We start from the raw sequence: 25,193 nt of genomic DNA on the forward strand, positions 1-25,193 counted from the left end.
GTGGGTCACCGCTGCTGCTGGAAGGCAGCGTGGCCCTGTCGCTTGCGTCTGTGACGAAGCCGTTTTTGTAGTCAGTGGCGTACGCACGGGAAAGTGGATATGAAGGGATGTATGTCTCCCCCCCCCCCCACCAACACCACCCCTCCCCACCCCCCCGAAATCCTAAAAAAAAAAAATTAATTCCATCATTCCCACTAACAAAATGAAAGAATTTGAAAGCAAACTGCGGAAAAGTTGTTATGTAAACCCCCCCCCCCCCCCGACTAAACAAATTAAATTCTGCGTATGCTTCTTTACACCAATAAAGAAAGTCGTGTTCGTGGTGATGAAGTCGTTTTTGCGGTGGTGAAGTCATTTTTATGGTGGCGAAGTCATTTTTTGTGGTGGTGAAATCGTGTTCGTGATGGTGAAGTCTTTTTTTTTTTGCAGTAGTATTCACAGCCCCAGTCTCTTTTTTTTTTCTCAGTTAATAGATTAATTACTTGTCACACAACCGAGACCTACGATCAGTATCAACACAAACCCACTATGCCTACACCCTCAAATTTCCACGTCCGTCAAACGCGTAGAAAACGAGGAGAGACAATGTTCCAAACTCCCCCCCCCTCCCCCAAATCCTTTTGGACGCGGTGTGCTGGCTTTTAAGGACTCGCATGACGCCTTTAATTTTCCTGCACAGAAACGCCTCCGCCATGCTTTCAGTTTCCCAGCAACAACACTTGTTGCGTAATGTTCTTCTTGAGACTCCCGGATAAGTTCATGGGCTTTCCAACGGCGATTTGCGAATACTTTCACTACACAAAGTTCTTACCACGAAACCTTCAGTGACGCGAGGCACTGAAAACACTAGCCACTGACGTTCATTTATACATACATTTATTATAAAATGCATTACATTTTGAGCTAATTTTAAAAAAAGTACTAAATTAAGGACTAAGTATACCACAGGCAAGATCAATTCACACCATGATTTTAAGCTGACCTTAAAAAGTTCTCATTTCACCAGTATATCAGGGTTATACTTTTTCCAACTATCACTTGCAAAGCAAAATATGATAGGAAGTTGTTTACAAACACTACTGCTAGAAAAACATTGGCAAATGGATACGTAGAACACCTGTACTACGTCAAATTTGAAATAAGTTACTTGACACAGACCGTATCGTAAGCCCCAGTAACTTCTTGGTGAAATGCGTTTCTTGAATAATATGTTCTTAAACGTAGCTAAAAAAAAAATGTAATCACTCGTAATGAAATTAGGCTTAAACCTAATTTCATTACGCATTGAAAATTAAAAAAAAAAAAAAAACACGTGAGCGAGTATTCCAGTACTCGCCAGTGATGTGTAATACCTAACCTCGGTAACGAGCAAATTCGTGTGTTCTCATGTTGCAAGTACCACTTATGATACGAAACTCGGAACACGAAAATTAACACAGAATCCTTTAAAACAATGCCGAGCGTGATAAATATATACGGAAACTTGTGTTTCCAACTGCATTTCTTGACGCGAATCACACGTAGTTTCCGCACCTGCCGCTAGAATCCGCTACGTCGATTATTGGATCATTTTATTAGCAGCTAGAAATTTTAAACTATGTAATGAAACGGCTCCGATAAACACGAAAAAATACTTGTAAAAAAATTACTAAATCCCGAGTTTGGTCCTGATTTTCGACAAGGAACTTTACTGGAACTCTGTCCATTTGTTGAAATTCATTATACAGTTAGTACTATTTCCCTTTGTCTTTGTGAACTCTGGTTCGCGCCATCCACCGCAGATGGCAGCACCGAGGTGGTTACAAAATTTTCCGTTCCTTGACTTTCGTCGCAGTTCCGAAATGACTCCCCCCAAATGCCGAGAGCTAAGATTTTCCACATAAAAAAAATTGGTTGTCTGTAAAGTCGGTTTACGGACGATAGTTTAACATGACAACGTCATAACAAAACATTGATGAAATGATTGCATACTTATATGAATAAAATTGAATCATTTTTATTGAATTATCACTATTTTGTATGGATACAAAGAAGGGGTAAAATGAAATCTACAATTTAATTGATAAATTTACTTTTATTTGCACTCATTAATTCAAACATGTTTATTACTTTAACGAAGAGATTATTTTAACTATAACTTTTATACATGTTTGCTATTTAACTTCTTCCAATCTGTGTTATTCTGTTAAGAATAGGACGATGATAGGAAAAGTAGGAAACGAATGGGAGTGTTTGAAGTTTAATGTGCCTAGAAAAAGTCAAATCGATGGTTGTTCCAATCGAGTGGAAGAGAGATAGATGCGGCGCAAGCGTACAATGAGCGTAACGGGAAAATGAGTAATCCTTTTTCGTGCGTGCAGCCGGCGTTCATCGAATTATTAGACGCTGTCACGTCAAAAAATCTTTCGTGCCTGTAACTCATAGGCTCTCTTACCTGGTAACTGAGCTATACACTGCATCGTGACTGAACTACGAAGTTTTCTGCACACTCCTACATGCATAATAAAATGTGCATTTGATTATGAGTACAACAGCTTTACAGATATTAGTAACACATTGTAACTCCAACCTTATTCTCAGTGCAAGTAATAACGATCCAACCGTGACCTCCGATGTGCTACAACGTATACTACATGTTGAATACGCTCAGTGCATCTTCAAAGTATTCTCACGAACATTACCAGAGTTGCCACTCAAAAAAATGTGTTGTCATTATATCAAAGTTAAAAATAATATAAAATATCTACGGAATTACTGCTGTAATGTGGAAAAATATCGACTAACACCTTGTAACCAACGGGCTGTTGGAACCCTAATTGTTCTCTCACTCATGCAAGCTTAACGTACAGTACGCCATCAACATAAATATCACAAACCAAACACACCGCGAAAAATCAGGCTTATGTCAATCTGTAAACACCGAACGTCAAATCAGGAAAGTAAACAGGCGAACTCATTTGTTGATTCTCGCATGACATTCTGTACTGTCGATGCCAGCACGAAGTTGGAGGTGTAAACACTAAGCTGACATTTCCTATTTCAGACCATCAAGTAAGGTCTACATGACCTCAAAATACCTAGAAATCTTTTGAGATTGCTTGTGCTAGGGGAATTTTATGGGGGGGGGGGGGGGGAGTCGTAGGAAAAACAAAAAACTACTAAATCACAAAATTGATAAGTAATATAATATTTTTTTTTTACTTTTCAACATATACGATTTCAATTATCTTATTTGTAGACACAAAAAATGCACTTTTTCATGTATTCTTACATTGTTTTAATAATAGTGGGCTCACAGCCCACAAGGAATAAAAAGATTTACGACAGTTTAATAAAGTTTTAATTTTGTACCGATGATAAACAAACGTATACATATAACAGTATACTTAATTTTTTTATTAAAGCCAAGTAATAAAAATAAGGTTTTTTAATCATCCACCTTCAGTCATTAAATCAAAATAATTTTAAATTGGGTTAAAAATAAAATGGTTTTCCGGAATGAATTGTGCTATAAATATAGATTCAAAACTTTTAAATGATCACTCTGGTAATTTTACATCTTAAACTTATATATACAAGCGCGCATTGTAAGTTACTAGTTGAAGCGTTTCCCTGGCTAAACACATTACTATATAAGGAACATAACTACCGAGTCTAAAGTCTGCAGGACGCACACTTAAAAAACGGGAAATTTTGTTTTTTAAGGTCCCATTGATTGCAGAATCTCGGTGCATCAAGGTGACTCATCAGCAACTCCGGGACGCCAAACTTCATCTTCATTTTGTGGGAAGGTAGGTAACTCCCTAGGCAAGACGCAACGGACGTACCAAACGATAGCGCGTTACAAGGTATTGTCATCTATTGACAAAATTCTTAACTAAACTGTTATTAGCGCCTTTAGTTCGCTAGCAGCCGCGAGCTTCACTAAGCGGATGGGTTTAGCCAAGGAGAAGGATGAAAGTTGCCAGACCTTACTATATGACCGCATGGCGGACATAGAGAAATGACACAAACTCACTGTTAGTGAGTTTATGACTTATCTCCTACGATTTTCTATTATAAAACTGAATTTACCACAGTGTCATCCCCCTTTGGAATGGAATTTCAAAATGATACATAGCATGTCACTCTACGGCCCATAAAATATCAATATGCAAAATAATCATGTCAATCCGTTGCACTGTTGCTGTGTGAAAGGACAGACACACACTTTATCAACTATAAATTTATTAGGGATAAGTCGTACTCCTTTGGCATGTTTAAAAAAACTCAATCTTAATTGAGATGGTTCAAATTTTAAGTGTTAACGGTAAAAATTTACAAAACGAAATACTTTCATTCAAATTAAGTTAATTTTATGTAAGCTAATGATCACAATCCAGCTGAAAATACTTGACAATTTTCTTCATTCAGATATTGACTGGTACAAGTTCCATACAATATTATCAGAAATATTAATGAAAGAACACGAAAATACCTAGTAAACTACAGGAAATAATTTGTGTTCCATTGACTTTTTTTCTTTTATGGCAAAAGTGATCCATGGGCATTATTAATTATCCGAATCAAATACAGTTAACATAAACAAAAAGACGGTCAAGCGTTTGTCATATTAAAGAGAACCAACACAGTGGTAAATATCATCGACGCCATGATATATTCTAACACAATTTTATCGGCTAATAAATTATAAGTAGATCTGAAGAAAGCAAATAGCAGAAAAAAGTATTTGCTGGTTTCAACTTAAAAAAAAGTATAGTAGTTGTAGCAATTAGTTCAATATTAAAAATACACATGGGCACATGTTTATCAATTTTCTTGCTGCATTAACTATTTTTTAATTGTTTGAAATCAAACCATGTGCTACGTTGTATGTCCTACGTTTACATACAAGTGGCTGAATGCGCATGTGTGTTAATAGAATTAGTCTTGTTAAATTTGAGCTGTAAGTTGCGCGCGAAATTCGATGCATATGTCTAGAATTTCACCCTAAACACGCCTAAAGAGGTACAACTTACATAAAAAAGAGTAACAAAACTTAACTTTCAAAATTTGTTGAAGCCAACCTTTTTAAATTTTAATAATTTTATTCGATTCTTCCCTGTATGGATCTTTTTAAAATCGATCTTTAATTTTTTTTATAATTTTTCATTATTTATGATACTTTCTGCATGTATTTTTCGTTAGGAGATAAAATTGATATTTTATCATTATTTTGTGCACTTAAACATGTATACTTATTGTATTCGTCATATTTATCAAAATTAATTAATTTTGTATATTTTTAAAATAACGTTTTTTGTATTATAAATAAAAAAAAATATTTCTCTTTAGAGTAAAAATTCGAGTACTTAGTTCTAATTTTTTCAGAGTTGTCTAGTTTCATTGTATTAGTAACTCGGATATCAAATATATCCTTATTAATTATATTTTATATGTTGTTACGAGTGAGAAAAAACAGTTCCGGAAAGTATAGCCCAAATAACTAAATGGAGATTTATTTATTTAATAATATTCACACAGTTAATTAAGTTATAACAACTTAATATTCTGTCCACACATTATTCACTCTTTCATAAAGTCCACAATTTACTCTCTCCGCTGTACTGGAGCTCGGTTCTCCCTACTATCCGTCTCTTACCTCGTACTTCTCGTCTCGACATACTCTCTCGCACTACTCACTCGTCCGCCGCAAACACAACACCCGGAGCTTCGGTCCCCTACGCAACAATCTCCACAAACGAAACCCTTCTCTCGTCGTCCGCCATCGCTCGCCAAAGGGTCGCTCGCCGTCTTCCACTTCCCTGCCCCGCAAGCCGACCTCGCCGTTTATAAACCTCTCAGTCCCGCTCTGGAAAGTTCTCGCAGCTTTTCGCAGTCACGTAAACAGCATCCCCCGACTCAACACTCTCAAGCTCCGAAAACAATGGCGTCACGCCTCACTTCACAACAGCCGGGGGCTCCGCAAACTTGCCGCTCACTTGAGGGGGGGGGGGGACAGTCAAGCGCCGCTCTAATTGAATTACCATATATCAGGGTGACGGGAGGCGGGGATTCCCTTGGACCCCCGTTGGTCGGCGCGCCGAGCCTACTGGCCTGCCCCGTCGATAGCGTTCTCGTAACAATATTTTGTTTGGCGCAGTTATTCTTTTCTATTTGCTGTTTCAATGTTTTCACTGTGGTTTTGTGCAATGATTCATCAATTTCTTGACTTTAATGCATATTTAGCTTTCTGAGGGCCACAATGTGCCTGAAGGTCATAAGGAACTTGAGACACTCTAGTCTAACAATAGGTGCACTCCAGTTTAACAACAATGATATACTTGATACATTAACAACAAAACCAAAAAAAAAAAATATTGTCTCGTGCATGTTTAAAATGCTGTTAGCTAATTTAGTCGAACATGGTAAAAACAAATCCGCTTCAATGAACTTGTATCCCAATTACGAACGTCTGATAATAAATGGCACACAACAAATAAATAACGAGACTAATAGTGTTAAGAAATTATTCAAGGAATAACGAACACATCTTATTATAACACACAAATATAGGGGCCTACATTAAATATTTTAAAAAATATATCTAACTGAAAATCATGACGGGACTAAAAAAACGTTAAACTGAATGGAAAATGTTGTCCAGACATAATTATCTACAATTGTTTAAAACTACGTTTTAACTTAAAAAATAGTTTATGTAACTGTACGCATTTTTTTTCGTAATCTTATCATGGCAACACGTTGATAGTAAGTAGTTAATCTAAATCGATAACGAAAGAAGTACAGGAAAGGTCTAATAGATATACAAATTATCATCTTACCCGAGACAAAATTGTTTTTTTTTTTTTTGCATGATTGGGATTTACTTTTATTGACTAAGGTGTGATCACTTTTACTAAAATTATATTAATCCTAAGAAAAAATTCGTATACATTTACAGAAAGTAGTTTTTTTTTAGAAACCAGTACATACTTGAATGATAAAATACGCATGGGTTTCTTTTTTACTGTCACTTGAGCAAGCGTAAAAATATAACATTCACTACAGAGGAAGACTTGCTCAATATTATTTTACATCTGTAAATATTTTTTTTTAATACATTTCGTTGTAACGGATTGATTTAACACGTTCTAGAAATGTCAAATACTTTAAATTTCAATTCCACCACATGCAAATTAATCGTAATCATGGACCGATTACATGAAGCTGTTAACTAACTTGTTAGAAACATTTTAAATGAGACAGTCATAGAACTATTTTTTCTACTAGCAACTTAACTAAATGAACACCGCAGGGATGCTTGAATTAAATTAAATTCATTGTGGTAGTCTGATAATAATAATAATAATAATAATTATATATGTATGTGGTACGATGTAACTGACTAATAAGCCCCCCAGCGTTATGTTTTTTTTAAAGTATCTAATTTTTGAAGTTAAATTAATAACTCAAACTTAAGATAATAGACATAAAATTATATACTGCGTTTTAGATATAAAAGCCATTTTAAATCAAATAGAATTTTATATCAGCGATTCCTGTACTCTTATTTGCAGTTAAATTTTACTTATTTAAACCAATTTATGTTATTAAAATTTTTGTGTATACCCTGCTTCTAGGCACGGTTGGATGTGGGAGATCTGAAGCGCAAGTGTTTGATTCTTAAAAACGACAAAAATAGTTCATAACCTGCTTCCGGAATAAAGTAAATCGTTTATGGGTCATATTTCGTTTTCTTAATAAATCTCTCTAGTGCAATAAGTTGCGGGAAGAAATAATCCATAATCTGTGTCTTCTTGCATAAGTATAGATACATATATGCTACCCATGGTGAAAAAGTTATAAATATGATATAACATATGATAAAACTCGTATAAGAAAACAATAAATGACGTTCGCCCGAAAAATGAGAGCGAACTTGCATTTTACTATGTTTATTGGACCAACTTAAACCGGTGTTAATGGAGTAATTAATTAAAAGTTAGTTAAATTATTAATACCAACTACTTTTTATGCGATTAAACGTTATAAGTTTAATAATGTAATTATTTACTGTCATATTTACTTACAATAAATTACTTAGTTATGCAAAAAAAAAAACTACACGAAAATTCCATTTTCCTGATCTTAAAACTTATATCGAAAGTGTTTTTTAAAAACAATCTCTCTTTAGCGGTTTATTCCAGCATTACGCAGAAAAAAAACTAATGAACAGATTTAGTTGAAACCTTTCGGCAGTAAGGTCTTTGGCTAGATGAAACACGCAATTATTTCGAAACTCCAACCCCAAATTGTTTTGTTATAAATGGAAACTTATAATATAGACTTGCCGCTTATTACTTAATTTACTTAAGGTTTTTTGAAATTTAAAATATACTTTTGCTTACAATGTTACGATATTAGCACTCAGGAGCGTACGCTGAATTTCATTTCAGAGGGGGGATATGGGGTAGAACCTCTTTGCTAGCAGTTTGCTTTCAAATTCTTTCCTTTGGTTGGTAGGAATTATAAATATTTTAGGATTTCTGGGGTGGTGGGGGTAACCCCCCCCCCCATCACCCCCTGCGTAAGGGCCCTGATAGCACTAAACTATAATTTTCGCGAGCGAAGCCACGGATGGTATGCAAGTCTACATTTATAGCGTACAAGGTTAATAGCTACAAGTTTCTTATCTTAGTCGTTTCGTAATACACCTGTTATGTTGTGTAACGCCTAACTTACCATGCTTTCGCAAAGATATGTGGCACTTCCACAAACATCGAACATATTTTATGTTTGCTCTACGATTAAGTTTTACTTTATAAACGAAGGTTACCGGTGCCACCGTGAGTGTAAAATCAGGGGAGAAAATACGGCTGAAGAAAATCATACACCGACGCTAGGGTATAGAATGACTAGTTCAGTTTTCGTACTTGCCTAAATTAATACTTCTAATTGTTTTAAAAGCTTTCCTTGGACGATTTAATTTATAATTGGAATTTTACACAAATCTAGTCTCGACGTTGACTGGTGAAGCTATCTCAAGCTACGTAATGCAATTTACAATTTACCAACTCTCAAAAGTAATCAAAAACAGATTTGAAATTCTATTGTGCACACAAGTTAATGCTATTTAGTGAGAAAACAGACAGTTTTTAATCAAACAAATAAGTTGCCTGAATAGCAAGATATCAACATGTGGGTATTTTGCAAGATCACTAAAAGAAATATTTTCAAGTTTTGTTTTTATGTGAACTAAAATTGAATTAAAATGGTTATGCCCTGAATTACTTTTGTTTAAATGTACATAGAATATTTTTTCTATGAATTACTTAATTTTTAATTCTACAGTGAGGTAGCCTATATGAAGTACAGTATAAAATAGACAAACAAAATATTTGTTTTTACATGTCTAAACTTGTATTTAACAAAATAGCTCAAAACCGCCACCTTAATCCTTTCAGTGACGTAGATTAGAACCAAAAACAACTTTCATTTTAATTCGAGTGATGCTTGTCAGACCCGCGTCGCTATTGATGTTTCTTTTATTGTAATTGATTTGGGCTTTACGAGACGAACGGGAAATCGTGCACGCACCAACACAATGCAGGGAAACTGGGCCGGAGGGGGAGGGGGAGGGGGAGGGGGAGGGGGAGGGGGAGGGGGAGGGGGAGGGGGAGGGGGAGGGAGAGAGAGAGAGAGAGAGAGAGAGAGTAGAGAGTAGATATAGAGCCACCCAAGCGTATCGTGTCGAATCATCCAATCATATTGCCTAGTCATACTTATTATTCAAGAACGAAAGTTTTGCTCATTCGAACTCGTCCCAAGGAAATTGGAAGGGAGCGAAGGGGCCGCCCCCCCCTCCTTTTTTCATTCTAAAGTGTCCATAGGTAGATTGTATTAAAGCCCACCTACAATTGGGGGAGGAGGGGGGGTTTTGCCATCCCCGAAAAGTGAAAATTGGACTTAAAAATAATTTTCGCAGCTGGTACGTACTGTGCATTGTGCTTAGTTGTGATGCGTGAATCCCATGGCATAGCAAACCAAGTATACCTTTGCGATGTACCCCAGGCACGTGGCTTGGTGATTATAACCCAGGAACGGCGTTCGAACCATGGAGGTGTTAGTCTACGGAGAGGGTTTTCGTTCCAAAAGTTGAAGGAATTTTACAGAAGTTTGTTTTATAGATTTAAAGGGAACTCGCTCGGAAGGATGCCATCATGAAATGAGTCCCAATCAGTAAGGAATCATCGTTGATTTCTATTGTTTGCACGCGCCAAATCTCTAACTTCCTACCACCGAGACTCGAGCCAGGGTTCCTGAATGCGAGTCCAATGTATGAACACGGCACCGACCCGCCCGGCGTCCTGGTCCGATGTGTGCAGTGCGTGGCGGTGGCCAAGCCGAAATGATAAAACAAATACGATCAAAAATTTTTTTGCTTTGGAAAAATTATTTTAGCGAGATTTTACAGTTTGTTTGTTCTCAGCGTGCGCCTCATTGACGAATGATGTTCAGGAATCAGATGCGGATGGTGCAGTCTGACCGCGGAAGTTCTTTGATGAGACGGGATCCGCTCCGCGCGACCACCTGATGTCACGGGTCATGCGTAACCTTTGAATAAATATACATATACTGTATAGAAGTCGCGAGTGGATAGGATTTACTCTACGTTTTTTCAGGAGCGCATGATGAGCAGCTTGGGAACTTCACCTGCTGCAGGGCGCTGCCGTAACGCCCTGTATCGTCTTAGGTTGTTATTTACACGTTAGAGCGCAGCACTGTCGCCCGCTGTCATTCCCCCGCACCCCCCCACCCGCCATTCACTGCAGCTCAAGGTCGTTCAACGGGAGGGGGAAGGGGTGTTTGAAGAGTTCGACACTTGTCCGCTAGGGACCACCACAAGTCGATGCCCTGGAGATGGTGGCGATTGCGGCGGTCAATTAACCAACTACCTCAAAACCGTATTAGAAATTTTAACCTGGGCTGGCGACTTCTATACAGTATATATATATTCAAAGGCGTGACGAAGCGACATCAGCAGCTCTGACGCACCAGGCAGACGCGCACTCACTTGTCGAGGGTCATCTCGTCGATGAGGTCCATGGCGTCCAGCACCTCCGCCAGCTTGTCCACGTCCCTGTGCGACGGGTCGGTGGACCACACCTTCCCCTTGATCTCCACCCGCCCGTCCTCGAAGTTGGGCCACCGCCCGCGCACGAAGTTCTCCCTGCTGAACCACCCGCTCTCCTCGTCCATCGCGCCGAGAGACGTCTCCGGGGTGGGCGTCGAACACGAAGAGGCTCGCGGCCCGAACAAAATCGCGCTTAACCTCGGTACGTCACCACGCGGCGCGCGACCAGGACGCGTGTGCCACGACCAGCTGGCGCGCGTCACGGCGCCGACACCTCGCTCGCAGGCGCGACCCCCCCGATCTCCCCCCCTCACCCACCGAGCCGGGAGATAACCGCGGCTCCGCGCTGATTACGATTAGATAGCCGCGCGCGAGTCCGCGATATCGAGGACGAGACTCGCACACAAGAGAAAGAAGGCGTCAAATACGAGTTTGGGAAATGAACATAAATTAACCAAATATACTCTTCAGCATATCAATAATTATTAATCAACAGAGACCAGAAAAATTCGCGGAATCATTCGGCGATTGGCTAGAAGTCAAATACATACACCTTTTAGATGATTTTGCTATTGGCTTACTGTTAATCTGTACGAATCTCAACCAATTATAAACCCTCGACCAAAGAAGAATCGAATCACAGACAAACCAGCTGAGACGACTCACAAGTCAGCAGCCAATGAACTGGCGTTATTTGCCCAAGTGTACAGGGGAATGTGCAGTCTATCCTGAAGGCTACTGAAACCGCGAATTTTTTCGGTCCCTATCAATAATGATTAACTAACAATAAACATTATTCACTGTTGAAATACACCATAAAGAAATACTGTGCGTGTTACTGTATCTTCAAAGACTTCTGCCATCTGGAACACGCCAAATCTCTAAACGAAATTGGAATTCGTAACAGGTAGCGCTATCCGTGCGGGAAATGCAGGGACTTGTCACAACAGCGCTCTCTGCGCTGCTGGTTGAACAAGGAGGAACGCGAGCACGCTGATAGCAAATATAGAAAATTCAAGGCACTCACAGCTTACTGTAAGGGATACCTATATCTATTTTCTGAAACAAATCCAGGCGCACACAGTCTTATTCTTTCGTTCATTTATCTCAAGGTTCTAGTGATTTGTTTTAGAGCGGGACGAATCATCAAAGAGGAGAACGAAACGAACCCAGCAACGTGTATAGCATAGTGCTCTTTTTATATCTCTTTACTAATCAAATATCTATTCTCTGCCCTTTTCGCGTCAGAAACGTTTCACAACAATGTTTCACAAAAACGTTGCATTAAAAATCAGCCTTGAAATTTTACTCTCGTCGCGCCCAATAACTTCCAAAAGTACATTCTACGTCGGTCTGTTGGATTTACGTTACCTTGTACCCCGAATTTACACTTTTATGAAATCGCCAATACCACGAAAATGGCCTTTTATCAACCTACTTCTTGAGATGTAAAATTCGTCTGATTGAAGGAAAAAGTGGAGGGAGGTGGGATGACTGCCGCGACCTTGACAGCGTAGTTATCACATCAGTTACGTCTCTTCTCAGGAACGCTAGCATCAAGCACGAAATAACGCTGTTTAACGTTCAGTTCCCACCTGTGTCCGCAAAAGCTCGTTTATGCTGATAAGCTATACCTAATTTTTTTCAATAGCAGACAATGTACTATTGTAATTATTAAATTGTGTACATGTAAATGTGATGGATTCGAGGATAACGAATACGGAAAAAAAAGTACGGGAGATGGAATAAAGGTCAACTACATCTCGGGGCATACCGAAAGAAAAACAGATGGAATAAAGGAAGAAATAAAGGAAGGAATAAATTTTAGTAAATGGGAAGTACGAAAAATTCTACTAACTTTTACTGCATTTTTTGTTTGCGTTTAATTAGATACCAATTACTAAACAAGTGTCACTGCTCTCGACTTGCCTTTCTGTGTGTGTAGGCCTACATTTATTAATGAAGGGGGGAAAAAAACAATCTACACACACGTGCACGCGAGTTTCTAAAGATATTGCACCAGACAAATGAAATGAAATACACACAAATACATAATTAAGCTGGATTTGCAGTGCCCCAACACAGATAAAAATTTTCAACAGCAAATAAAATCCAACGTCATTATTACGTCATCGCGTATCCGACCGACCGATCTACTGCAATTATAATTTTGTTAATATCGAACTGACTGACACGATAAGCTGTAGAACAAATACATCATTAAAAAAATTGACGTGGATTTCATGATTTTATTAATTTTTTCTGCTAAAAACGTCATGTAATAGTTCCAGGATTCGTTATTGTCTAAGTGGGTACCAAATACGGAATTATTTCTCTGAGAAAATATTAATAAGATAAAGCAAGTTATGACCGAAATATTAAAAAAAATCTTATTCATTATTAATAATACACTATATATTTTGTTTGCTTTGCCGACAGCCACACATGGCCACCAGTTGGATGGATACCGTCGGGGTATCGGACTTGGGTAGGATCATGGGACATTGTAAGTCCAGCGTGACATAAATTTGAGATTGATGAATCCACCTGTACTCTGACTATTCAATGCCATACGACAATGAAAGAAAATTTTACTGAAAACTGAGGAATTGCTTACGTGTAAATTTTCAGATCTGTTTTAGTTGTCATATGAACGGAGTTTGAATTGTGTGTATAGTATTCCATCAGCTGTATCGGTCTAGCATCAAGCTACTATTGGTATGCCAAGTCATAAATATACGGTATTTGCACAGAAATTACTGTAGATTAATTTTTTTCTTCTTCAAAAAACTTGTTAGTAGACTGTGATTTCAGAAAAAGTAACTTCACAACATAAACACGTTTTATTAGTTTATTAAGGGCCAGTTGTACGAACATGACGTTTCTTCCAAAGCTAGGTAACAGCATTTAGCCTAACACGTGTTACACCATGAAGCGAGTTGTACCAACACGTTTATATCTCTGGTTATACAAAGCACAATGTCCAGAAGTTTAAAGATCCTTTGATTTGTATGTTGGAAATAGAATTACATAAGATTTTGTATAGATACGCCACGATATTTTAATCACATTAGAAAAATCCAACCGGATTATACGCTGTTAACAGGTAAGCCAACACGTTCCAGAAAAAAAAAAAAGGTATGTAGCAAATAGCTATAGTCTGCGCATCTAACTTTGCGTTGACGACTCTTCCAATATCTCCTTGTTATCAGCGCACTAGCCGATAAATTTGCCGCGATAAGCTACTACTGCATGATGCAAGAAACTGGCATGACTCAATGCCCAAGGTTGGAGCGGATGTCGACTGCTCGCAATCATGTATAATTCGCAGAAGGATTTAAAACAGAGAAGGGAAAAAAATCACTTTCACGCCAAATAAACAGAAATTTAATAAATTTTCTGACTAAAATACGCAAACTGGCCTTTACACTTGTTTCCTAGCAAAAATAATAGAGGTCATGTTGTTTTTTTTTCGCTAAAAGATTTCGATACAATCTGAGATTAAAAAAAAACACTAGCATAGTGATTGGTTGAGTTTATTTCAGGTACATGTTTAATGTTGGTACGCGAATCGCAGACATTCAGTTAGAAGCAAACTCGTCCTGAATGACCTCTATAGTCACCCTACCTCCATAGTCACTACCTCTATAGTCACTCTACGTGTGTAAGGAAGTTTACCCCATGGGCTAGATATGATTAGTCAGCACACACACGCTGCACAGTAGAAATATTTTGATTACATTATTCAACTGCTTATTTGTCATAAAACTGCTACAAAAATGTGTTGAAAGGCACGCAGCAGTTCGTGAGTTGTTGAGGTAGCAACATGCCCTGTTACACTGTATGTCAGAGTTCCAATATAGTATGGGATCGATAGGGCAATGTACTTTTCCGAAAAGATATCCATACCAGACGTGTGTTAAAATTTTGTAGCATTCTTTTATTTCTTGGTTGGCTGGGTTTATTTAAAGTGCATATCAGCAAACCAATATTTGACATCCATTGCAGAAGCAAACACGTTCTGCCAATGGCACGAGAAAAATCGCTAGCACAGGCATACCTTACTGCAGACTGATGAGCGATCAGTTATTTCGGGAAAAATTCACGCCTCATCATTAAGTGAATATAAATATATTCTGCGTCAAATCACTACTGTGTGTTAAAAATTTTCAACGAAGACATGTCTTAATTGGTGTACCGTTCGTAAACAAACCATCGTGGCTTGTTAACATCAGTATATTATTACACGGTTATGTCGGCTAATCGTAAGCCAATGGTTGCCACGTGCGCAGACGAGTATGTCATCACCGGCACGGCCGTAGCCAGGATTTTGTGAAGGAAGGCGTCCAGCATAACCATTATATCAGATCTTATGAATAAGTGATCTTTATAACTGAATTTTAAAAGAAAATTGTTTGTCACACTAAAATCTCAGGGATTAGTAGACTTTTAGTACTCCAACTTTTACACATAAATTTAAGTAATTGATTTTGCTCGAGAAAAGAAAACTGGACATACTATATTTTGTTTATTTTTATTTAATTGCTTTAATACTTAGTTTTAAGTCCATTTTTTTTTATTTCGTTAATACAAGGCATAAATACATATACATTAAAGTTAGTGAAAACATGAAACACATGTATGAAAGACATACCTAAGTAACACATGAAATATAGACTGTACTTGGAAAAACATTAACTGCCGCTTCTGTGCAGAAGGGCTGTAATATGGAGGAAAAACACAATTGTTACCCACTATGGATCACGATAATATTTCCAAAATGATATATTTATAACCTTGTGTAGCTAAATTGCTGTTATTTTTAAATTCTGTTTTAGCATTTTTCTTTCTTTTGAATTCAGGAAGAGAAAAAAAAAGGGGGGGGGGGGGTCTCCGTACCACCAGGACCTCCATCCTCGCTACGTCCCTGTCACCGGAATTTTAGTCGGCAGAAAAAGAGTCTCTACCCATTACTTCAGTTCATGCAGCCATCGGCAGTGTCCGTGGAGAGCTCGACAACATTGAAAGACATCCCATGAAGCACTTTTACTTAAAGCCCTGAAGATAACTGGCTTGATGAACCATCTATCAACTACGACGCGGCGGGTACACTTAAAAAAAAATCCTACAAGGTTTATTTGTTTCAGAGGTTTAAACGGCAGCGCGAAGCGACAAAGCATCGGTCAATTAGAGTGTTGCACATAGGCGGCCGATGAATCTAAGATTCCTTGAAGCTCGTGGCGCTGTTAAAGCAAATCGCTTTCCGAGTCCGACGATGATTGGCGCGTTCAGGCCCCCCTTATTACAGCGTGAACATCCATCATTAGATAAGATAATGTGCATCGTGGCTGGTTTACCTGTCCGCCTGCTTCACTTGAAAGAAATGTGCTCGTCCAGCAATAGCCACGGCAGTTTTTATGTCTCTGACAAGACGTCTAGCTCGTCCAGGCAAGACGTCTAACTCGTCCAGCCACCTCGCAATAACCACGGCGGCTTCGACGCCTCTGACAAGACGTCTAGATCGCCCAGCCACCTCGCAATAACTCTGACAAGACGTCTAGCTCGTCCAGACAAGACGTCTAGCTCGTCCAGGCAAGACGTCTAGCTCGTCCAGAGAAGACGTCTAGCTCGTCCAGACAAGACGTCTAGCTCGTCCAGCCACCTCGCAATAACCACGGCGGCTTCGACTCCTGACAAGACGGCTATCTCGTCCAGGCAAGACGTCTAGCTCGTCCAGACAATACGTCTAGCTCGTCCAGACAATACGTCTAGCTCGTCCAGACAAGACGTCTAGCTCGTCCAGACAAGACGTCTAGCTCGCCCAGCCACCTCGCAATAACCACGGCGGCTTCGACGCCTCTGACAAGACGTCTAGCTCGTCCAGGCAAGACTTCTAGCTCGCCCAGCCACCTCGCAATAACCACGGCGGCTTCGACGCCTCTGACAAGACGTCTAGCTCGTCCAGGCAAGACGTCTAGCTCGCCCAGCCACCTCGCAATAACCACGGCGGCTTCGACGCCTCTGACAAGACGTCTAGCTCGCCCAGCCACCTCGCGACAGCCACGGAGGCTCGACGCCATCCGACGACAGGCCGCTCCAGGGCTGATCACCTGCGCGGCTGGCGCGTCCCGAAGGCGTCCAGCTGCTCCAGCCACCTCGCCGCGGCGTCCACGTCCTTCCTGAGCAGCAGGCGGCTGAGCCAGGGCAGCACGCCGCCGAACTCGTGCACGCGCCAGCGGCGGTCCTCCATCTCCGGCCGGCGAGCCCGCGACTGCCGGTGCCTCGCGCAGATAACACACCTCGTCGCGCGCCGCTGCGCCCCCTCCCGCCCGCGGCAATTAGCACTCGAGCGGCGCGGCGCAGATTAGCGGCGCGGCGTCACCGTCCGCCCAGCCGCGTGCTGTTCACACGTAAACTGTAATCCCGCGATAGTTTAGCACGTTGTGCAATAATATATAACAACTTTGAACTGTGCAATAAAATAGATCAAATATGTATGTCAGATTGGTTGAATAATCATACAATAGTATCTTGAAAAAGTCTCTATGAAAATAAAAATTAAAAAAAAAAACTGAGCCAGTCTTTTAGTACTGCCAATGATGTGTAAACATCAAAACTCGGTAACGAGTGTGTTCTCAAGTTTCAAATAAACTTACAATACGAAATTGAAACTCAGATACGGAATTTAATGTAGAATTATTTAAAATAATGCCGAGCGTGACAAATCTACGAGAAGTATTCGTTTTAAGTAAAAACTGTAAAAAGTTTTCTCTTTTAAAAAAAAAACTAACTATAATTCTGTTTAACAAGATTGTAACAGGAACCCAACCCACGTTAGGTTAAGCAAATTTTTATTTATTTCCTACAATGTTTCTTGGAGTTTTTCTTCACGCGGTTCAGGTAGTTACGGAACCGTTATGATGCAATTTGTGCGCAGGAATAGGCAGGATGTCTCAAAAGAACAAAAAGTAAAGTTAGGTAGTGCATATAATTCGCTACAAGTAATTTAGAGAACTGCTACGATGCTTTGGTGAGGATGTAGGACTGAGGATGTAGGGCTGCTAGTCCTGGTTTTATTTATTCCCAGCAACCGACACACCTCCTGAAATACTGTCGGCCTTGGTCTGAGTGAAGCTCCATTGGCACCCCAAATCTGCAATTGAAGTAGTTGACTATTGCATCCGCAATGGTAGTGGTTTTTGTTTAGGAAGTGCTTAAGACTCTGGCCACTTACTGAAGTAATTCATTGCTGCCAGAATAAAACGGTTATAATCCTTAAGGTGGGTTTACGATTGAAAATTAAGAATTAAGAATTAAGACTTAGTCGTGTACTTACCATATGACTCTATGTAAACTAGTGGAATGGTTTATGATTGTCGTGTGTGAATTTTGACGGGTCGTGTGCGAACCATATGATGACTTAAGACTTAACAGAAATGGTTATATTTTATATTTTTCGTTAAGACTTAAGGGAAGCGACCAATCACAACAAACCGGAACCTTTTAGCCGGAAGTTTGTCTTATTATTGGACCGAGCGAGGCAGTATTTTGGATTAGAATTCGTATATTTGTCATTTGTAATCATCATCCATTTCGAAAAATAGATATCCCATTTGTCAATAACCTATTTCAAACCTGCTTCTCCGTTTCGAACAATGGCTGACCATGTGTTTTGTGCTGTGATTGGTTAGAATTAACGACTTCTGTGTCAATCATAAACTGGAAAATGTAGTTTTGACTTAATCGTGTGCTCCATGTTAAGTTATAATTCTTAAGGAAATCAATCGTAAACCCAGCATTAGTCCTGGGAAATGGTCCGGCGATGTCGATGGCTATCCTTTCGAAGGGCGCCCCTGCACTGTAGGCCCTCATTGTTCCACGACTCCGGTGTTGTGGTCCTTTTTAGCCGAGCATTCTTCGCATTGTCTACACCAAGTCTCCACATCCTGGCGACACCTCGACCAATAGTAGCGTTGACGTTTGTTGAAGTTTGTCCAGGTTAACTTAGCATTGTGTAGGTTTGTTGGTTAAAGTTCGCTTAGTAACTGAAATAAATTTCAATTTGGCGTTTACCTACACCTATGTCTGCCCAAGATTGACTGGGTAATGTTAGAAAAACCAAATGATTGATAACTTTAGTTTCATTGATATCTTAACTAACTAGCCTAACATGCTCAAATACGACGCAACACTTAAAATTACCCTGCCAGCGCTGGATGTACCTAGGTGTACACGGGCAGAATAAAATTTATTTCATTGATTATTCGGACTTTACCATACAACCTTGGATAATGCGCCAAGTTAACCCGTGTAAACTTAGGTTTACAGTTTATTCTTCTAGCATTACCCGTACCACACACACACACACACACACACACACACACACACACACACACACACACACACACACACACACACACACATATATATATATAATTCGATACGACCTACGCGCCACCTAATGTACGTTGATGGTACTATGTCAGAAACTATCGCGAAAGTGCCAACACTGAATGTAAAAAGTTTAAACTCAATCGGATGAACGATGCGCGACCGCATTGGAGACAAACCCACAAACCATTTCTTTATATAAGATTACCATGGGCCATGTATATTAAAAAAACAGCCTAACTCTGATACACTTCAATAAGATATCCCATCGCTAGGTTAGCGGTTTCTTCTTTGTGGCCTAACTAACGGTAGTCCGCAAGAGAAGCCATTGCCTTATTTGGCTGGGCTTCTGCTCAATTTATCCTATTACCAGAACCGGCGGTGGACTAGTACTACACGAAAGAAAAACTGATCAAGAAACACAGAATATGCTACAGTGTTTAACACAGGTAATCTAGAGAGAGTTCGCGAAATATACATGGTCCTATAAATTACACAAAAAAAAAAAAGAATGCTGGTTTTAAACACGCGGATTAGTGTCGCAAAGCGAATACTTATTTCTCGCATTATTTGTAACATGAAGGGATGCTCAAAAGTTTGATGTAAAATTTCTAAAAAGTAAATTTAATATAATCAAATTTCAAATTCTGGTATCTGCAGCTCCTTGGAGATTGTAGCCCGGGTCTATGTATTAAGCTTAAGAGGTCTCACACGCCATGCAGATATATATTTAATTTCCCCATTATTAGTATTATTTTCGAGCTATTTCAGAAAATTTTCATAAGATAGCTCCCTTGCATTTATTGTTCTGTCACAAATATTTTCAACAGATATTCACTATGTGTAATATAATGGGTGAAAAAAGTCGCGCAAGTGTTCCTAGTTGCTTACCACCATCACCACCAGATGACAGTACGAAACAACAAGAACATTTAAACTATTAGAAACGGCTCCTATAAAAGCGAAAAAGACTTGATAAACCTTAAACCCCGGTTTTGGACCTGATTTTCGAAAATGAATTTCATGTAACTACTGTCAAATCTTGCTAAAATTTTACAATAAAATTAATACTTTAAAGTTTTTACACATGTTGGAAGTTATACTTCTTTGGCATTAATAAAATATTAATCTGGAACATTTTAAAACACACATTATAACACAAAGTATATGGATACATAATTTTTATGTTAAAACGACTGACATCAGTCTGTATATATATATACACTGCCAACAAACCTTAAACTTTACGAACTGACTCAATATTTTTACTAAATAATATTATATTATTAAAAATAAAAACACTTTCATCCCAGAAACGAGATTCGAAACACGTCCTTTTAAGGTTAACAAGCGCGAACTCTACCGAATATCTATTACCAAGCCAATCGGGGATTTAGAAAGAGAATACGTTTCGTAATCATTGTAATGCCATTTTCCTAGTTTAAAACTTGGGCTTACTTTTTTACTGTGACTTTTTTTTTATTTACAAAAAAAAAAAATACCGGGGTGGTTTCACTAACATGAAGTTTCAATCGACACCAATAAGTTCGGTACATAATATGTGCCCTCGTTTTACGAAAGTGACTATATGCGGGTTTTATGTTGCTACGCGTCGCTTTTCCGTTCATCGACTTCACTTCCGTTCCATTTTCACGAGATTACTCGAACCAAATGCCGTGTACATCAATACAGAACGACAAACACAGCACGTCGAAGTTTCAGAAACAGTCCTTGAATGATAGTAATGACGAGAGAGAGAGAGAGAGAGAGAGAGATATTATGATTATGCCGGGCAAGGGGGGTTTCCCCCCCCCCTTTTTTTATTTTTTTGACCCAGCGCTCTTAGCCTAACGGCCCTAACGCCCCGGGGCCCCCACGGGCGTGGATGCGGATCACGCCGCATACGCAACCGGGAATGGCGTTAAGAGTTTTGGCCATACACAGAGGCTGAGGCTACCCATCCCAGCTTATGCACCACCTCCGGCCCCTACCCCGCTCGGCTAACCAGAAAGTTGGATGCTCCCTTAGCCTTCCGGAAAGAGAGAGACGGAAGGAATTAGGAACAAGAGGTGACGAGGAGTGCAAGAGAAGCCAGGGCGGCTACCTGTCCTTGGAGGCGGCGCGGATGTCCACCTTCTCCAGCCACTCGGACACGACGCTCACGTCGTGCTGCAGGAGCATGTGCTCGAGCGGGACCACGTTGTCGTCGTAGCGGTCCACGAAGTTGTTCTTGTCGGCGGCGGCGGGGCAGCGCTGCGGCTCCTTGGCGAACATCTCCATCGTGGACATGGCGGTGCCGGGTGGGGCGAGAGAGCCACCCGGTGTGCGTGTGCGAGCGCGCTCTCCAAGGCGCCACGGCGCTCTGGGGGCTCTCCCCTCGCGGGGCGACGGAGCGTGGCGAGTGGCGCAACGCGCGCGCGAGATAAGACTGTCAGTGGGCGTGTACGTGTGTGTGTGAAGCGCAAACAACCTCCTCGACTCGGCTGCCGCAGGTGAGAACCACGCAAATCGCACACCTGCGGCGTCGGGACTGAGGCGCCTTGCGCGTGGGAGGCCATCGACGCAGCGCGTATCACGGAACTCCTTCGCCCGGGCCAGTATATAGGATGGAGAAGAAGGGGGAGCTGAATTGTTGCCCCTTGGATGGGCAGCCCTTCAGGATTTTTTTGACAGTGGTTAGTTTAGGTTAGGTTAGGTTAGGTTAGATTAGATTAGGTTAGGTCACTTTACAAACTAACCACTGTCAGAAAAATCCTGAAGGGCTGCCCATCCAAGGGGCAACAATTCAGACAAGCTTTCAAAAACACCACTGTCAGAAAAATCCTGATGGGCTGCCCTTCCAAGGGGCAACAATTCAGACAACCTTTCAAAAACACCACTGTCAGAAAAACCCTGATGGGCTGCCCTTCCAAGGGGCAACAATTCAGACAACCTTTCAAAAACACTACTGTTAGAAAAATCCTGATGGGCTGCCCATCCAAGGGGCAAGTTTTCAGGATTATTTAAACTGTTAAAGAAGCGTTTTTTCAGAAATTGGATGGGCTGCCCTTCCAGTCTCTGCACAAACAGACCACTGTCAGAAAAATCCTGAAGGGCTGCCCTTCCAACGGGCAACAATTCAGTCACCCCGAGTAGAAACTCTTAATTAACAAGACCGAGACATCGTTTTTCGAAGTCATTATGGGCCCGCCCGCTGGATAGTAGCTTTAAAACATAGCTACATCGATTATGGGAAGTTAGGAATAAGCTATATTATCAGGCAAACAAACCAGTGAAAAATTAATTCACTCTATTTTGGTAGCCACATATTTTATGGTGTGGTATATCAGAAATTTTTGCATCTCCTACTTATTTTTTATTACGAAAACATCATTATACGTTTTTTACACAGTTAAAAATCACTTTTACTAAGCAATTAGTGGTCAATAATATAAATTAACATTATTAAACTTAAACTTTTTGTATCCAAACCTCTATCCCGCGTTTTTTTTTTTTTTTTGCTAGTAGCAATGCGCCCACCCAACAAATAGTGCCACATGTCGCGCGAAACATGGTTTGTTTCCTCTGTAAGTCACACTTCTATATTCCCCTCCTTGTTCTGTGCTCCCCTCCACCCAACACCAACAATAAACGTACCATTTTATTTTATTCTGGTTCATAAATTTTTAAATTTTCTAAGTTTAATTTTATCAAACCCTTTCTACTTGCCAATGTTTGAGTGTAAATTATATCTCACGTAGAACTGTATTTTTGGTAATAATACAGTGGTCAGGGTTCAATGAAGACTAGAAGATTAAAAAAAAACAACATAATTATTATATTACAGTATTGAATAATCATTTGACGAAGTACAGGCACTATACGTTTGTTTTTGTATTACCTACGAGGGTCGTCTGAAAAATTTCCAATCTCATCATGAAGATAGCAGCACTCGTCATCAAAATAATTGGGGAATGTGTTTACGCACGCTTTGGTATGTCCTCTATGGAATTTCAGCCATTTTAGATGCACCGTTGATTTTTAACAATCGTTTGTGTGAGTCGACACGCATGTTTTTGTGAAAATGGAAAAATGAGTATCGAGTGTTCATCATTTGTTTTTGAAAGGCAATGCGCTTACGCAAATCAAGGACGAGTTGGCCGCTATGTACGAGGGCTCTGCACCATCATTTACCACAGTGAAATTTTGGGCAGCTGAATTTAAATGTGACCGTACCAACTTGAATGACGATGAACGTTTGGGACGGCCGAAATCTGCAACCTCTGACAATAAAATCACTCAAGATCACCAAGTGGTGCTAGAAAACCGTCGAATTAAGGTAAGAGAGATAGCAGAGGTTATGAACATGTCGAAATAACGTGTTTGTTACATATTGAATCTATATTTAGGCATGAGAAAGCTGTCCGCGCGTTTGGTATAATATTTGCTCACTCCGGACCAAAGGTGTATTTAAATGAACATTTCCAACGCTCTATTAGCACCGTTTAGGCGCAATAAATCAGAGTTTTTTCGCCGTAAAAACAACGGATTGCAACGGGAAATCAGCTCCAAAAAAAAAAAAAAAAAAAGCAAAGACTGTTCCTTCGGCCGGGAAAGTGACGGCAAATGTTTTCTGGGATAGTCATGGAGATGACTTAATCGATTATTTTGAAAAAAAAGAAAAAAAAAACATTGACAGGAGCACACTACACATCACATTACTTGACAAGTTGTAGCAGAAATTGTAGAGAAACGGCCACATATGCAGGGGGAAAAAATTTTGTTTCACCAAGACAGTGCATCATCTCACATCTCAGCAGCTGGCATAGCGAAAATATACGAATTGCGGTTTGAACTGCTTGACCACCCTCCTTAATCATAAGATCTAGCTACAGGTGACTTTATTGATCCCCAGGCTAAAAGTTGCGCTCGGAGGACAGAGCAACTATATTGAAGAGACTCACGCAAACGATTGGAAGAAAAAAACTGCACGACCAAAATGGCTAAAATTTCAGAGAGTATATTCCAAAGCATGCGCATACACATTCCCCAATTTTTGTTGACGAGTGCTGCCATCTTTGTGTTGAGGTCGGAAATATTTCAGACAAGCATCGTACATCGTAAACATATTCAAGGTCTAATAAAAAAAAGGTTTGTCGGCCCAACCTGCGCCCACTGTAGCCCAGCGTCCGTGTCAGGCTACCCCCACCCCCTTTTTTTTCCTAACCTGCATCAACACCACCTGGTGAGGTGGCGGTTCTGTGGTAAGGACGATCCCCCCAACTTATGATCCCTAGAACTACCTATAGTTAGTAAAATTAGCTAGAGTTATGACAAAAAAATCTACTCTTGTCCGCATATAATATGTGTAGTGAATTCAATTATTTTTGTAAAATGTATTATTTTACATAATTTTAGAGCTACGATTTACTATCTGTAAATTTTTGTATTTTAAGTAATATTGAAAATCTTAGGATGAATTTTGAAGATGTCGGAAACACTTTAAAGTAGTTTTGTAAAAAGGATATTTTTCCAAATTACCGACTACTCTTTGACTTTGTAGTTACATATTACACCATCCAAACACCTTAGAAAATCCACCCTTTCAAACATTTGAAGCTGTGTGCGCCACTGGCACCAGCACACCGCTAGCACAGCTCCAATAAACTTCACCCTGGATTCACGAGTGGCGTCGATTTTTCTTCTT

At 39.9% G+C, this 25,193-nt stretch overlaps 2 protein-coding genes across 6 annotated transcripts in view; both read right to left on the bottom strand.

The window, feature by feature from the left end:
• The window catches only part of LOC134532672 (MLX-interacting protein), a 110,834-nt gene that overhangs the window by 43,202 nt on the left and 42,439 nt on the right, over nucleotides 1-25,193 (bottom strand). Inside the window, exon 1 of one of the 5 annotated variants that reach the window (XM_063369365.1) lies at nucleotides 21,612-21,942. The exons of the other annotated variants lie outside the window; for them this stretch is intronic. Within the exon in view, the coding sequence (XP_063225435.1) occupies nucleotides 21,612-21,796 (185 nt within the window). The 5' untranslated portion in view covers nucleotides 21,797-21,942. Of the gene's footprint in view, nucleotides 1-21,611; nucleotides 21,943-25,193 lie in introns of those variants that run through there. 5 annotated transcript variants of the gene reach the window in all.
• Nucleotides 6-17,875, bottom strand: LOC134533348 (uncharacterized). The gene is made up of 3 exons (XM_063370868.1): nucleotides 17,227-17,875; nucleotides 11,057-11,215; nucleotides 6-48 (listed from the first exon to the last, which is right to left on the bottom strand). The coding sequence occupies exons 1-3, from the start codon at nucleotides 17,364-17,366 to the stop codon at nucleotides 6-8; spliced, it is 342 nt and encodes a 113-aa protein (XP_063226938.1). The 5' UTR covers nucleotides 17,367-17,875.

Source organism: Bacillus rossius, chromosome 6 (genome assembly GCF_032445375.1).
Source record: "Bacillus rossius redtenbacheri isolate Brsri chromosome 6, Brsri_v3, whole genome shotgun sequence".
Lineage (NCBI taxonomy): Eukaryota > Metazoa > Arthropoda > Insecta > Phasmatodea > Bacillidae > Bacillus > Bacillus rossius.